The sequence below is a fragment of the Dermacentor andersoni genome, chromosome 4, assembly GCF_023375885.2.
Source record: "Dermacentor andersoni chromosome 4, qqDerAnde1_hic_scaffold, whole genome shotgun sequence".
NCBI lineage: Eukaryota > Metazoa > Arthropoda > Arachnida > Ixodida > Ixodidae > Dermacentor > Dermacentor andersoni.
In genome coordinates, this window is record NC_092817.1 from 8,633,114 (window position 1) to 8,645,929 (window position 12,816).

Consider the following 12,816-nt stretch of genomic DNA (forward strand, 5'->3'; position numbering starts at 1 on the left):
CGCAGAGGACGGAAACAATATCTCATACTATACAGGGCCCTAGCCATGTCTCCCTCCAAAGGCAACTAGAGAGAGACGACGCGTACCGCAGTGAGCGCTGGCACGCCCGTAACGTGGTACTGATCATCCAGCATTGGATGAATGGCTGCCGGCGTCACTTTCAGAACTGGGCATTCGTGAGGAAAGGAACTCGGCAGGTGTCTGAAACAGAACCACAGTGATCACGACCGGCACAAGCACGTATAGTAGCCCCACAATGAAATATTATGTGGTGACATTTTTACTCACATTTCCAAATTGAAGGAATTTCCTTCAGCAACAAACGGAATCCTAAACTCCTTGTCGGCTTCGACAACCACAATACTGCATAAAACAATGACAGGTGCGTTTACCAAAGTGCCTGTTTGGCAAGAAGAAAAGCTCTTTCGAACTCTTCTAATTACCGGGTCAAAAAAAGATTTATATGCCCTAACGGGAATGACGAAAAGAAAGCAAATGAGTATCATTTTAAGTAAAACCAAAAAAGTTGCCTTCTGTCCATCGTTATTCTACAATGCATACTCGATGACAGTCGCTTGGGAACCAGTGGGTACGCACACTGTACAGGGTCGCCAGGCAAGCAATGCACACTCTTCGCCAATGAAATCGTTGATCATGTGTTTCAGTGCTTCACAGAGAAAACAGTGACCCGCTATTATTGAGCAAAATGGCAATAAAGCTACAGCTCACTTGGGACAACAGGACCTGATGGAGGCGATCTGACGCTGCCTTTGTAGTTGTATTGGTGATGGCTGGCTCACATCATTAGTCCGGCGACCGAAGATCGCTTGAAACATTACTACTGCAACACGCAGATTCAACACAACTACGGCAATTTTTTTCTAGCTTCCGCAGAACAAACGGCACTGGCAAGTCGGCAAGTGATCCTAGCTGATTGTGCCGTGGTGACATCATCACATGTCGTACCCGTGACGTAGCTCTTTCTTGCGCATAATAACCGGTGACGCCCCTTTCTTGTTTTTTCTTTTTTCTTTTTTACCCAGCATGCATACATGAAAGCCTCAAGCGGCACCGAGAACAAGCAGAAGCGCTGGGTACTCGAAAGTGTCGTGAATACATCAGCGTGGCTTTACTCATCAAGTGATGCATTGCAGTGGATTTTGTACTTGAAGTAAGGATTATTACTATTACTTATGACTGCATAGGCGCATTCTTCTTTATTTTGTTTGCGTTAAGGCCGAAAAGTGCTGGAAATGCTATGCGCCCGCATTTCAAGTTAGGCCTAGTAGCTGGCAGAAGTAGCTTAGAATTCGAACCTCGTTTTTATGCCCCTAGTGTATGTTGTCCAGTGTGTTTGCGCAAGAGAGCATCATCTTCCGGGCTCAACTGTTCAGGTACAAATTTCCTGTTCGTGGCCCTGGCGATCGCTCCGAATAGTAGCCGGGCACAGTTGAAACGTCACGGTGCTCGCGCGATTGTGCTGGGATTTGGTGTTTCGTTTGGTCTCATCTCCTCGATTCTACCGGAGCTTTTGTGGCGCCCTACGTGCGTCGGTGACGTCTGGTCGTAGATGCATGGGATACCTCGGAAGGCTTGCGGGATCGGCTCGAGTCAGTGTTCTTTGTTCTCGGGAGGCCTCCTCTCCTGGGTTGTATCTGCGCGTTTGTGCCGTTCCTTCCTTGTTAGCAGTTGTAACTTGTGTTTTAGCGAGCAAAGTACTGGATTTGTGTGTGCTAAGCTTCCCTCTGACTGTATACTATCGATTTTTTTCTTTAGTGAGTCTCATTAGTTTACACCTTTCTGCGAACATCGTATCCGCAGCTGTCTTGTGGTGTAAATTACCACCGAAACAGAGGGATAAAAGCACTGGTTCATTTTACGCTACAGCTAACTAGTGTCTTCGTTATAACATTCCGTACTAGCCTTTCGCGTTCAACTCGGAGCTCAATTTTGTCTAAAATGCCCATTTAGTAACTTTCAGCTCAAGGACCCTACTGTGCACTTTGGATAACTGACAGCTTGGCATGCATGCTGGATATTTAATGTATATAAGATATTTATTTTAGAATTTTGCCTGTTGATGCTGTTTGCTACTGCATCACCAGCTGTAAGTCGTTTCCAAAGAATTCGTGCTTCTCTCTGTGTGCATCTCTAACACGTCTCGCGAGAATTGGAGGGATGCTTCATGACATCTTTCTTCACGTTGACTTGCTGCTACTTGTCCAAAGTTTTCGCTGTTCTGCTATCATACCTACGCATGAAATTTTGTTTTAGCTAAGCAAGCATTGTCATAAAAAATTACTTGCTTTCGTCACTTGAGTAATGAATGCGAGTCATTATATTTTTAACGTGTTGTTGCATTTCTGCCTTGAGTGCTGCTGATGGTAAAGTTCAAAGCAAGCTGAACTTTCTCTTGAAAATTTGGCGTTTATTAAAAAGCAGCAAGAAACTACAAAAGGAAGCCAAAATGGTCTCCCGAGAGAAACTATTGTTATGACACTTTTGCGCAGATCACATCCTTTCGAGGTACTTCCACATTGCACATTTGCACACCATTCATTTGGCGAACTTTGGTTTTTGCAAGTGGGTGCTGCAAATTGTAACAAATATATCTGTGCAGTTGTGAGAAGTTTGAAACGTAAGCTCACCCTTCTCCAATCTTTTATACTGTATTTGCATGGAAATTCCCAGCCACAGAACATGCCTCGTGTTGTATTCTGATTTGTGACTCGCATCCTCAAATATATATTTTTATTTTGTAGTGGTGGAAGGCCTCCCTTGCATGTTTGTGGTCCCACTACATGCAAGTGCAGTAATTGGAGAATGGTACAGAATGTAAGCTCACCGTAACACTAGTAGCATTCTTTTAGTTTGCAAGTTCCAATCAAAGGTTCAGTAAGATACAATCCCTCTACTGTGCAAGTGTACTGTGTTGAAATCCAAGTTAATGTAGTTTGTTGCAATGTCCTGAAATAGTTAGTGCTTTTAGATTTACAAGAACGACTTGTGTAATCCTGTTCTTGAAGCCAAAGACTGACAAGAAACATCTCTCTTCTTTTCTTTATGGCTAATATCTGCCACAAATAGTCTATCATACGTTATGTGAAAGTAGGGGTGCTGGCTTCAAGGGCACTAGTAGCCCTGAAGATCAGTGGTAAATGCAATGTAATACTCTTATGCGAGTAAATGTAATATTTCCTGTTTAGTACCATTTCAACACAAGTTTACACAAAAGGAACTAGTGACTGTGTTGTGTGATCATCAAAGCAGACTAGAAGCAAAGAGCAAGGGACGAGCCTCTGTTACCACCAACTTTTTGACAAAAAGGCCTAAACCAAGGCATATCATCTATCAAACTGTTGGTTTCTGACTTCTGTTCTCTACACCTCTCACAGCAACTCTGTGCAGGGAAATTAGGCCAATTAGGAGATCTGCCTGCATGTTCCCGAAAAGGGAGGACTTGCCAATTGTCACCAAATCTATCGAGACAGTGGCGCGCGTAGGGAAATTGCAGACAATCCCCTCTGGTCTGTGGTCAGTTGACGCTGCCTTTGCTTTTCCCGAAAATGCACAATTAATTGGTATAGGACACTGCACCTGCCATTGTTCATTAGGTCCATTTAATCCGCCTGCCCCATTGTGAACCAGTTCACAGCGGTTCATGAGAAGTTAAATTTCTGTGGGGCAGGCACAGCACGACACTTGAAAATGAATGCCAAGGTACAGGTACGGTGCAGGTATTATGTGTTGTCCGACTAATGTGCACATACTAATGTAAGCTTGAGACGTCCTGAACTGCTGGGGGGGGGGGGTGTATTCTGTAAGAGCCCAGCTAGTAGATTGATTGTCCATTTCGGCCGCTGCTGATTGGCTAGGGCCACTCGTTTCCTTCTCGCTCGTACAGCTGCATCCAATCAGCAGCAGCCAAAATGGACAGTCCACTAGGCAGACTCTTAACCCTTTACTGCACAATTTTTTGCTTCCTCAAAATATTATTCATGGAGTTGTAGGGAAGCCTAACAGTACCTGTACTCCCAAGGAAACTAGCAAATTTCTGTGGTTTCAATTTGCAGAAAAGGGTATGTTGCATATTTGCAACAATGTGCAAATCAAAAAGAAGTTGAAAGTGAAAGATAGACTTAGTGTGATTCATACTCAGATGCTTATTTGCACGTGACAATCATGTGCATCTGTGATTTAGTGTGCAACAAAAAGAAGCACTTGTACATGTTTGTGCAGCACAGGTGGTTCCCAAACTTCGTGCAGTACGTCATGCAGATTCCCGTGGAGCCAGGAAACAATGCAGTGTTTTCGGGTTATTGTCAAAATTTAGAACACCGAAGCACAGACTTAAGGCTATGCCCGTGACGACGTGACACGGCAACGTGCAGATGCACAGCGTACTTTTGAAAAGTAAAAAGGAAATTCGACCAGAGAACATCTTGTCCACGTATTGAATCGAAACGGACTTGCACTCGTGCTTGTTGTGATTAATTGAAAGGTCACGGCCTTCACTATCAGGAGGAATTGCTCGGACATACCAGCGTTTCGGAGCCATTTCACTTTTCCGAAGAAAATAAACCATGTACACGCTGTGTTGCACAAATGCAACAACAACATTCTGTCGCCAGGAACAAACTATTCCGAAATGACAATGTTCTTTTTTTTTTTTTTTATCTACAGAGTCTGAAGGATGTAGAGCATAGCGTAAGAACTTTTTTTTCGCGCTTCGTGTTATGGAGAAATACATTTACAATTGGCAAAACTTACCTGTATCACTGGTCGCGGGCGTGTGCAGCCTCCGCCACGTTTGTTTTGGAGGAAGGTGCGAAGGATGAGCACAGATTGCAGTACAAGGTGGCGCGTTTTACAGACCAAGGTTGCGGAAATGCGACAACATGTACAGGCAGCTCCAAACTGACTTTGCTTCGGTTTTTAACGCCGTTCATCAGAATGTTGCGTAAATGCAACAAGGTGCAGTAAAGGGTTAAAGAATCCCCCCCCCTTGTATGATCAAATTCTGAGGCATATATACAACCCGCACTTGCTTAGATACAGCAGATGTGTGTAAGTGGTGTTTTAACGGTGCTTGCACCCATGTGCTGCACAGTCTGCCGCACTGCTGTTCCGCATCTGTAAGCTTGAACCAGGTTGGAACCGACAGTAGAGAGGGTGCAGCAAAATTGTGAACCAGCCCTGCACCTTTTGAAACGAATGGCATGGTTCAGAGGGCACCATTGCCGCACCGCTGAAACAAATGGCGAGATTTGTTTGTTGCTTGAAGGGAACCATTGCTGGGGCATGTATGTGGACACCACCTACTGTGACTGTCCAAAGGCAAATATGGGAGCTGATGCTTGCAGCTAGGAAATAGGGCGTAAGGCTTCCAGTAAAGCTGACATATTTGTACAGAGCGAGTTGGTTAGAATAAATTAACTTCAGCTAATTGTATTGGTTGTGCAGCTGCTCTGGAACAGCTATGTTTTATCCATTTGATTCATTTTGCCTTATCAAAACTGTCCATATGAGTTGCGTGCATTACATGTCATTCTGCTCCGTGATATGGGGGTGTGTGCAGTGTACTGTCCAATGACATCATTAAAGGGACAGACAACCATTCAAAACATGAATTGAGATAGCCCCACTGATAGAAAGACTGTCTCGTATTTACTGAAATGAGAGCTGTCTTCCTCATTGAGAATTAAAATTTTTTAATTGTTCACAACAAATCGCAACAAAAGTTTGGCAAGTGTTACACGCTTGTAACACAAGAAGACGAAAGCCTGCTGCACATTTGGAAATACATGAAGTTATTCATCGGGGTTGTCGTCGCTCACCTTCTTCCACTCGTCGTATCCGTCATTGTTTCGCTTCTCTGTTTTTGCAGTACGGAATCCCCCCCGTCTTTGGCATTGTGCTTGTGCAGACGCAGTGGCACGCACTTCTTCCACAGTGGCGTGCCTGCGTGGCCGTCCTCTCGAGTCGCAAGATTGCGCACTCCTCCATCGTTCGCCGCCGACAACCACCGCCTCTCCTATTGATGTCAATGCGCAGAGTGCGCATGCCCGCTCTTCTGCACAACACCTGGGGCGGCAGCAATTATGAAACTTTAAAATTGGGCACACTTACGTGTGGGAATGCAAAAGCATTATACCGTTTGTAGACCTCAGAACGTCGTGAACACACCCATTTTATACTCGTGACACAGCGCCACCTCCTCTGCACAGTCACGTGTGCCGCCTAGTGACGCACTCACTAGGCCACACCTTTAGTCAGTGAGATGGCTGCGACATGACGTGTGCAATGACACACGCACTAGGCACACCTTTAGTAAGCCAGAACTGTGGAGACTAAAATCTGGTCCCACTCAGACCAAAATGTACCAAATTTTCTTCTCAAAGGCACTAATTTGCTTTGTTTACAGTAACGTGCCAGAGAAATATGACATCGATTCGAGCGTTTTGTTTTTTTACTCTTTGTGGCGTAGGCCATTTTTTAACGCGGTTCAGTTTCACTAAGGTCAATTGCCAACATAAACACCTAATGCTTTCGCCTTAAACATGTCCTTTGGTGCACTCACTTGGGAAAGCATGGAAAGAAGATAGAATGCCCCATCACGTGACCTTTGATTCATGTATGCGGCTCTTCAATCTTTTTTAAATATTAAAATGCATTTTTCTTTTCTAGGATAAGCTGTTTTTGGAACTTACAATGCGCAGCTAAATCTTTGAATATTATGAGTAACAGGATAGTGCCATGGCCATAGTGGCACTGCAAGAATTTGCATCCACAGCCGTAAGAGGGCACCACATTGTCATTAGCTAGCACTAGGATTTTCAGTTGCCGCAGCTGCAGCAACTCATGTGCAGCATTTTGTTTTTTATTAAAAAGTCAGAATGTGTATGGTTAATGAAAATTGGCCAACTTCTGTGAAAGCCATCCTTGCGAGGTGAACCACAGGCATCGCACTCACTTTTCACTGTTGCTGGCATCGGTACTCCTATTTCTTTAGATTGCTCCTATTGAAATTCTGCTTGCGAAATGTTCATGCACTTTTGTAAATAACCACTGCAGGCATAAAAACATTTGAGGATGAGTGCTTCGTTGCAGCATAAAGAACTTGGTCCTTAGAACTCTCTCGTCAGTCCCTTTGAATCGCCTTTTATTCTTTCTTGTTGCAAAATTGCAGGGTGGCATCCCCATGAGAGCATGTAATGGTGAGGCCCCGCATGTTTGGTGAGCATGCCTGCCCCCAGCACCGCGGGCAGCAGCCCCAGCGCCAACAGCGCTGGCAGCGCCGGTGGCGGCAACACCAATGGCCTGGTGGTTTGCAACGAGGCCTGTGGAATCCGCGATGTCTGGGCCTCCAACCTCGAGGACGAGTTTCGCGCCATCATACGTGTGGTCCAGAAGTACAACTACGTCGCCATGGTCAGTTGCACCAATTTTTGCTATTCAATTTCCACCAAATATGTTCTGTTTGATTAAAGCGCTTCCATAATTGAAAATTGCAGTCCTACTTGAACTGTGAAGCAGTGACAGCTAGAGTTGGCACAGTATCAGTTGGAAAAGACTCGGCAGGGGAGACACTATCCAGAGAGCAATGCAGTGTGGCTTACACTTTGCTAATGGGCTAGACTGGATTCGTGTTTTTACATCAGCCTACATGTGGGCTCAGACTAGCCGCAAAAGTTCTGTCACGCTAGTTTTAGCAGAAAATAAATGCATTAGCAGCCTGCAGTTTTGCCATCATCATTCATGCATCATATGTTGCCAATCCAATGCAGTTGCGGAGATGCAGCAACGGAAAGGTGTGAGCGTGCTTGGTAGTGGAAAGCAACAGACAGGCATGGGCTGCCTAAGCACAGCCCCTCTTGAAGCAGAAAAGAGAGCTTTAGAGACCAAAGTGCAACCAGCAAGTCATTGCTCACTAGTGCTGAGGGTGCAAAGCAAAAGACATGAACGAGGCAAAAATTGGCCATGTGCCCTTAACGAAAGGAAATCCAAACCTTGAGCAGACACTTAAAGAACTTTGGGAACTCGAAAAGGAAATGTTGAAAAATGTGAAGCATTATGTCATGTTAATGATTTATGCATTAGTCGTGTATAAGCTGATATTTAGGTTACCATATTTACATGATTGTAAGTCGACCTATATATTTTTTTTTTAATTTGAAAATCTGAAGTGGGGGGGGGGGGGTCGATTACAATCAAAACCAAAACATGGCACCGACAAAAATAAGCAAGACCGAGATATCGGGGGAGCTACAACATAGTTACAATTTTATGTTTACTCTATGGCCCTACCCGTAGTTTTCGCTATCGTGTGTATTTGTTTTGTTTGCTTTTCGAAAGGGTTTTTTAACATTTTTAGGGTTTTACAGCGCACGCAACGCTCATGGGGGTGTCGATAGTCGATGGAAGTGCCGCTGTTCCATTTGCGATGGCACCCCAGAACGGCGGCGCTTGCAGGGACTATCGGTAGTTCATGGAAGAGCAGATGCCACTCACGTGTTTCTGTTTCCCTGTAGATTATATAAGTGTTCTAAGGTAGCTATTAGTTTGACGCGTTCGACTCGACTGCCGACTACGTGCTACTTCCATGCTTCCTCAGTCGTCATGAGTGCTCCAGGCCCACTAAACATGCGGCCCTCGTTCACAGCAGCGTTCAAGAGGGCTGCCATTCTTTCCGCCGAAGAAACAAATCGCTGCGCAGCGGGCCGCGAGTTCGATGTTTCCGAACGGTTGGTGCGACAGTGGCCACTGCAGCGAAGTAAAATTTTCACCTGCGACGGCAAGCAAAGAATTTCCCACGGGTCAAAGCCTGGATGCTTTCCGGAGCTGTAGGTGAAGCTTGCGGGGTACGTCGATGTAGGCGAAGCTTGTAGGGTACGTCGATGTAGGCGAAGCTTGTAGGGTACGTCGCTGAAGTGCGTGATCGGTCCCTACCAGTGAAGTGCGACATGGTCATGAAACGAGCCCGGATCTTTGCCTTTGAGGACCTGCTCCGCCGTGAGTACAAGTGGCTGGCAGCAGAAGACCGCTAACTTACGCCAACCTGACCTGTCAAAAAGAAGCCTCCCTGACGGCTGCATGTGGTTGGGTGCATTCGGCGCGGGCTGCTGTTCCACAAAATGTCTTAGTGCGGTCGTTTGCCAAATGTGGAATTTTGCTGGACAATGACGCGCTGTGGGACCGTAGCAGCGATGGCAGCACCAGTGAAGACGAGTACTCCAGTGACCATGCCAGCTACTAATAAATTTGTTATGGAATGCGCCCTCGGGTATGCTCTTTCTTTTTTCCTGTCGCGCGATATGGGGAGGGGGGGTCGACTTACATTCGTGTAAATACGGTAATCATGTGTAAGAGCAGTTTGGTCTTGCCTTATACAGCAAGACCCTGCTAATCCTGACTTTGAGGGAACGGAAAACATGTCAGAATTAACCAATTGTCGAATTATTGAGTGTACCAAGAGAGCAATAAACAAATGCTTACTACATCAACATACTTTTATTTACTGATTGACTGGGAAAATTCCATTTCTTTTTTGCGCAAGAGCAGTGCGCAGCTCTTGTCATCTTGTTACTGATATAGCACTCGCAGTGGCCCGTGGCCTCACAACTTCCTTTCCGATGCGGCCACGGTGCAGGACTCGTATCTTCTTCAGAGACCTGTGCTTATCACTGTCGTGCACGTATTCTGATGACTTTTTCTTCACTGAGCTGGTCAGCAACAGATCATCCGTCTCAACAATAAGAGATCTTTCTTTCAGTTGTCAAACTTCCTCCGCGGCAGTCGTCGATACTTGGCCCCTTTTCGTTTTTGCTCACCAGGTGCTGTGGTGGTCACGGTTAGCCTTGTTCTGTGAACCGCTAGTGGTTTGTAAGGTTTGTTTAGCAAATGGCATTCTGTGACTTGAAATTGCTGCAAATGAAATGCTCGTCACCAATTTATGTGCAGCTTATTACAGACCTATGCTGAAGTTGAAAGGCTATGTATGACTTAGCGAACTGAACAGGGAAAAGCACTAGCAATGAAGCTGTGCCTAGTTATCTTTCACCGCCGGTGAGTGCGTGTATTAGGAACTGAAAAAGAATTATCATCGTCAGCCTGTTTTATGTCCACTGCCGGATGAAGGCCTCTTCCTGCGATCTCCTATTACCCGTCTTAGCACCTTCTGCTGCATTACAGGTCTGGCCGCTGCCTTGGTCAGGCGCTCCACAGCTGCTGGGGACTGAGGGCCATGGGTTAATTGTAGGAATCATTTGGGAGGTAGTGGCCGAATACTGCACCAGGGAGGCCAATTCCTGTTCTGGTGAGGGAGTGTCTTTGTTGAAGCTTAGTGGGCCTCCCCAATTCGGTTGTACCTGGATTAGTATAGCCCCACTCGCTCTCGGCATCATTTGCTGGTGTCAGGTGCCACTCCAAGCCTGCAGATGTAGTGCTGAAAAAGAATAAGCAAAGAAAAAAAAACCGTATCCTCTCTCAATGAGTTAAACAAGCTTTTATAGCAAGGCACAAGAGCCGCACGCATCACGTTTTCATGTCGAAAGTGTCTTCACTAAAGATGAGCTTTCTTGTTGTCGATTGCGACTTTCCCGCGGGTTTCTAGGTAGCGGTTTACATCCCTCGCATAGAAATGCATCTGTGTGACAATGAAAGTTCAATATTTGGCACGTGAGCGTGGACTCATGCTCATCACAACTTAGCTGCGCAAGATTGCACTTATCCAGCTCATCCAGGGCCTTCCAAAACGGGTTCCCACAGGGACCTCCCACATCAAGGGAAAGAGTCATTCGCAACTCTTATGAACTGTAGCATCTTGGTGAGATGCTTCAGGCTCCCCTCCTTGAAGCTCCGATATGTGGTAAGGTATGCGTCGACGACTGGAAATGCTGGGCTAACAGCCTGCAGGCACAACTGACCTTCTGTATGCTTGCTGACTTTGTGTACAACACACTCGGATAAGTAGTACACCACATTGTCGTCTATACCGACTCTGAAGTAGCTGTGCTCATTGTTCATTTGCTCAGGAGAATTGGAAGAACCCAAAGTATTTTCCATGAGCCTAGCCTTCATCTCATTTCGCAATCTGGCTCTGTTTGAGCGATAGACCTCTCGGGCAGTCTTTAATGCATCTTCCACACTGAGAGGGGAGAGATTTGACAATAGGGTGTGACTCGTCTGCAAATGATTGTGCAAGACCAAGGTGCCACTGAAAGAGAAATCACACACATTAGAGCAGAATTACAAAATGTCCCTAAATTATAAATTAAAAGGCAAGCAAGGCTCCGAGGGTTCCTTGTTGAGCTTGGCGGTCAACACGTATAATGCTCCTATGTCGAACAGATCATTGATAATGTTTAGCGTCGACAACAACGTTGTGAGGCAAGTAGTTTCGTACCCTTCTCGAGAGCATTTTGCTCAGTCATATTCAGGACTTCGAGGGACTTCTTGATAACCTGGAAAGCCTTGAATTATTAATGATACTACTACAAGGCCAGGTGCCAGCGTAAGTAATAGCAAGATCAGGCTCCAAGAATAGAAATTTATTGATTACTAGGTTCTCGCACCACCTTGGTTGTAACACGCACTTGTTTGCCATGACCTAAAAGAAAGTAAAGTCCTTTATAGTACCGCGCACCTCATTATTTCATATAGAAATACAACTTTCTCCAATTTGGAAAAACGAAGATCTGCTCCCATTGCACTAAAGTTGCGATAAATAAAAGAAGTCGCAGTTTCGCGTGAAAGGTGAAGCATCAATTGCGATAGCAAATTAGTAGACAGCTATACGAAAAGTAAGGATAGTAGCTTTATTGGCCGTATAAACTTTTAAACATTTGCTTACTAACTAAATTAACAAGCATGGTGTCATGCGTGCACAAGCGAACATGAGCATGTCTCACTCAATGACCGCAGAAACTTTTTACCAGAACACTGGAGTGAGAAAGTACGGTAGCAGGAGCGAGCGAATTTACCTTTGTGTGGCCTCTCACTTCAACGTGAATTAAGCAATGAGAACACTGCACGGTGTGCCTGGATGTCTATAAACTCTCTATCGCAGATTGTTTTCAAGATAAAGGCGGCGCGTCCGTGCCTATGCAGCAGTCACTGGAGAAGAATGCCTCCTGTTTGTGCCAGTCTCGCACGCAAGTTTTGGGAATTCCGAATGCCCGTGGTGCGGCCCGATTTCCACCTGTCTCCACACATGTGATCACTCGCCTTTTAATTGCGCCATTGTGATGAACTCTGCATGTCTTTGCAGTCGGCACTACCATGCTGATAACAGAGGAAACGGGAATACGGATGGTGGACTAACCTAAGTACACATACTACAGCACATAGAGGAAGCTACAGCAGCTAGGCACGAAAGCGCACACAAGGCGGCCATCGTGAAATGCTGATGGTGATATGGTATCACAGATTTAGGGTCGTATTCGATTCTAATGTGCATGCCATTTTCGGACCCGTTTTCTTGGGAAAAAGTGTGTGTTAACGGTAGCTGCTTTCCCTTATCTCTTTGGAATGATGCCAGATTCCCCTGGATGGAAGCTTGATGACGAGTGCATCGAATGCATTATTCAGCGTTCTTATGAATGTCTCAGTGCATTCCGAGTCTTCTAAGCCAGGGACTTCTGTTTCCCTGTACATGCGTATGCCAATTAATGTTCCAGGGCTAAAGAGGTTCGATTTTAAGCATTTAAGAATGGAACAGAAGAGCAGTATGCTTAAAAAAAAATTTAAAAAAAAATTACCTGTGTAGCTAGCTTCCCGCCTATTTTATGCAGGTTATCAGGGGGCAACCTGTGCTTC

At 45.4% G+C, this 12,816-nt stretch overlaps 2 protein-coding genes across 3 annotated transcripts in view; one reads left to right on the forward strand and one right to left on the reverse strand.

The window, feature by feature from the left end:
- LOC126535945 (vacuolar protein sorting-associated protein 37A-like) overlaps positions 1-920 on the reverse strand; it is a 32,144-nt gene extending 31,224 nt beyond the window's left edge. Inside the window, exons 1-3 of the mRNA XM_050182810.3 lie at positions 730-920; positions 289-363; positions 87-201 (exon numbers count right to left, since the gene is read on the reverse strand). Coding sequence (XP_050038767.2) covers positions 87-201; positions 289-363; positions 730-836 — 297 coding nt within the window. The 5' untranslated portion in view covers positions 837-920. The remainder of the gene's footprint in view (positions 1-86; positions 202-288; positions 364-729) is intronic.
- A 141-nt stretch (positions 921-1,061) lies between these two features.
- Positions 1,062-12,816, forward strand: part of LOC126535947 (CCR4-NOT transcription complex subunit 7-like) — a 76,430-nt gene continuing 64,675 nt past the window's right edge. Inside the window, exons 1-2 of one of the 2 annotated variants that reach the window (XM_050182811.3) lie at positions 1,062-1,171; positions 7,190-7,431. In XM_050182811.3, coding sequence (XP_050038768.1) covers positions 7,243-7,431 — 189 coding nt within the window. In that variant the 5' untranslated portion in view covers positions 1,062-1,171; positions 7,190-7,242. Of the gene's footprint in view, positions 1,172-1,464; positions 1,611-7,189; positions 7,432-12,816 lie in introns of those variants that run through there. The other variant, XM_050182812.3, reaches the window with a different exon arrangement.